Below are 1,608 nucleotides of genomic sequence, written 5' to 3'. Positions count from 1 at the left end.
TATATATAACCCTATATGAATATAATACATACATGAATATATATTGCTATCTACATATATTGCCTATTGTGAATGCATTGAATTACACAGGGCAGGCTGTCTAACGCACTGCCTGACACACATTTAAAAATTACATTAATTAATTTAAAAATTAATCTAAAGATGGGGAGAGTCTAGTAACGTCGTCGTTGTGCGGGACGCCGGCGGGGTGGGGTCCTTAGAGAGGGCCGATTTGGATCAGGCGCGGCCGAGGGCAGCCTCAGGGCGCGGCGCGGGGAGGGAAGAAGGACCCCTCGGCGTTGCCTTGACAACCCTTGACGAACCCGGAAGTGGAGCCAAGATGGCGTCGCGGGAACGGAGGCGGAGAAGCAGCCGGTCCGGGTCCGAGGGCGAGCGGGAGAGGAGCCGGAGGGAGGCCCGGGAGAGGTAGGGGAAGCGGAGATAGAGAGGCCCTCGGGGATTGTGGGAGCTGGAGTCCAAAACGCCGCGGAGGCCCAGGCCTCGAGTAGGCCCAGGCCTCGAGTATATATAGGCCTGGGCCTACTTGAGGCCTACTCGAGGCCTGGGCCTACCTACTTGAGGTATAAATATGTATAATAAAGATGTATTATCTATATATATAAAATGATAAAGTTGTTTGCGCAGTGACTATAACAACAAAACTAAACATCCCAGAAATACGAAATTTGGCAACACAATGCAAAAGGCTTGCCTCCCGGTTACAACAACACAACCACACCACAAAACCACAATCCGGACCCACAAAACTCACAACAACGCATCATGCGATAACAACACAACTAAACGCCCCAGAAATACAAAACTTGGCAACACAATGCAAAAGCCTTGCCTCCCAGTTGTAACAACACAACCACACCATAAAACCACACAGGACCCACAAAACTCACAACAAAGCATTGTGACTATAACAACACAACTAAACGCCCCGTAAATACAAAACTTGGCAACACAACGCAAAAGCCTTCCCTCCAGGTTGTAACAACACAACCACACCACAAAACCACAATCTGGACCCACAAAATTCACAACAACGCATCGTGACTATAACACAACTAAACGCCCCAGAAATACAAAATTTGACAACACAACGCAAAAGCCTTGCCTCCCGGTTGTAACAACACAACCACAACACAAAACCACAATCCGGACCCACAAAACTCAGAACAACGCATCATGACTATAACAACACAACTAAACGCCCCAGAAACACAAAACTTGGCAAAACAATGCAAAAGCCTTGCCTCCCAGTTGTAAGAACACAACCACAACACAAAACCACAATCCGGACCCACAAAACTCAGAACAACGCATCGTGACTATAACAACACAACTAAACACCCCAGAAATACAAAACTTGGCAACACAACGCAAAAGCCTTCCCTCCAGGTTGTAACAACACAACCACACCACAAAACCACAATCTGGACCCACAAAATTCACAACAACGCATCGTGACTATAACACAACTAAACGCCCCAGAAATACAAAATTTGACAACACAACGCAAAAGCCTTGCCTCCCAGTTGTAAGAACACAACCACAACACAAAACCACAATCCGGACCCACAAAACTCAGAACAACGCATC

At 47.0% G+C, this 1,608-nt stretch overlaps 1 protein-coding gene across 1 annotated transcript in view; it reads left to right on the top strand.

Annotated features, from left to right (window-relative positions):
* Positions 1 to 289: 289 nt before the first annotated feature.
* Positions 290 to 1,608, top strand: part of cactin (cactin, spliceosome C complex subunit) — a 30,141-nt gene continuing 28,822 nt past the window's right edge. The window contains 1 exon segment of the mRNA XM_062960360.1: positions 290 to 426. Coding sequence (XP_062816430.1) covers positions 341 to 426 — 86 coding nt within the window. The 5' untranslated portion in view covers positions 290 to 340.

The sequence above is a fragment of the Anolis carolinensis genome, unplaced genomic scaffold (assembly GCF_035594765.1).
Source record: "Anolis carolinensis isolate JA03-04 unplaced genomic scaffold, rAnoCar3.1.pri scaffold_7, whole genome shotgun sequence".
Taxonomy (NCBI): domain Eukaryota; kingdom Metazoa; phylum Chordata; class Lepidosauria; order Squamata; family Dactyloidae; genus Anolis; species Anolis carolinensis.
This window is presented reverse-complemented; position numbering and strand designations above follow the sequence as displayed.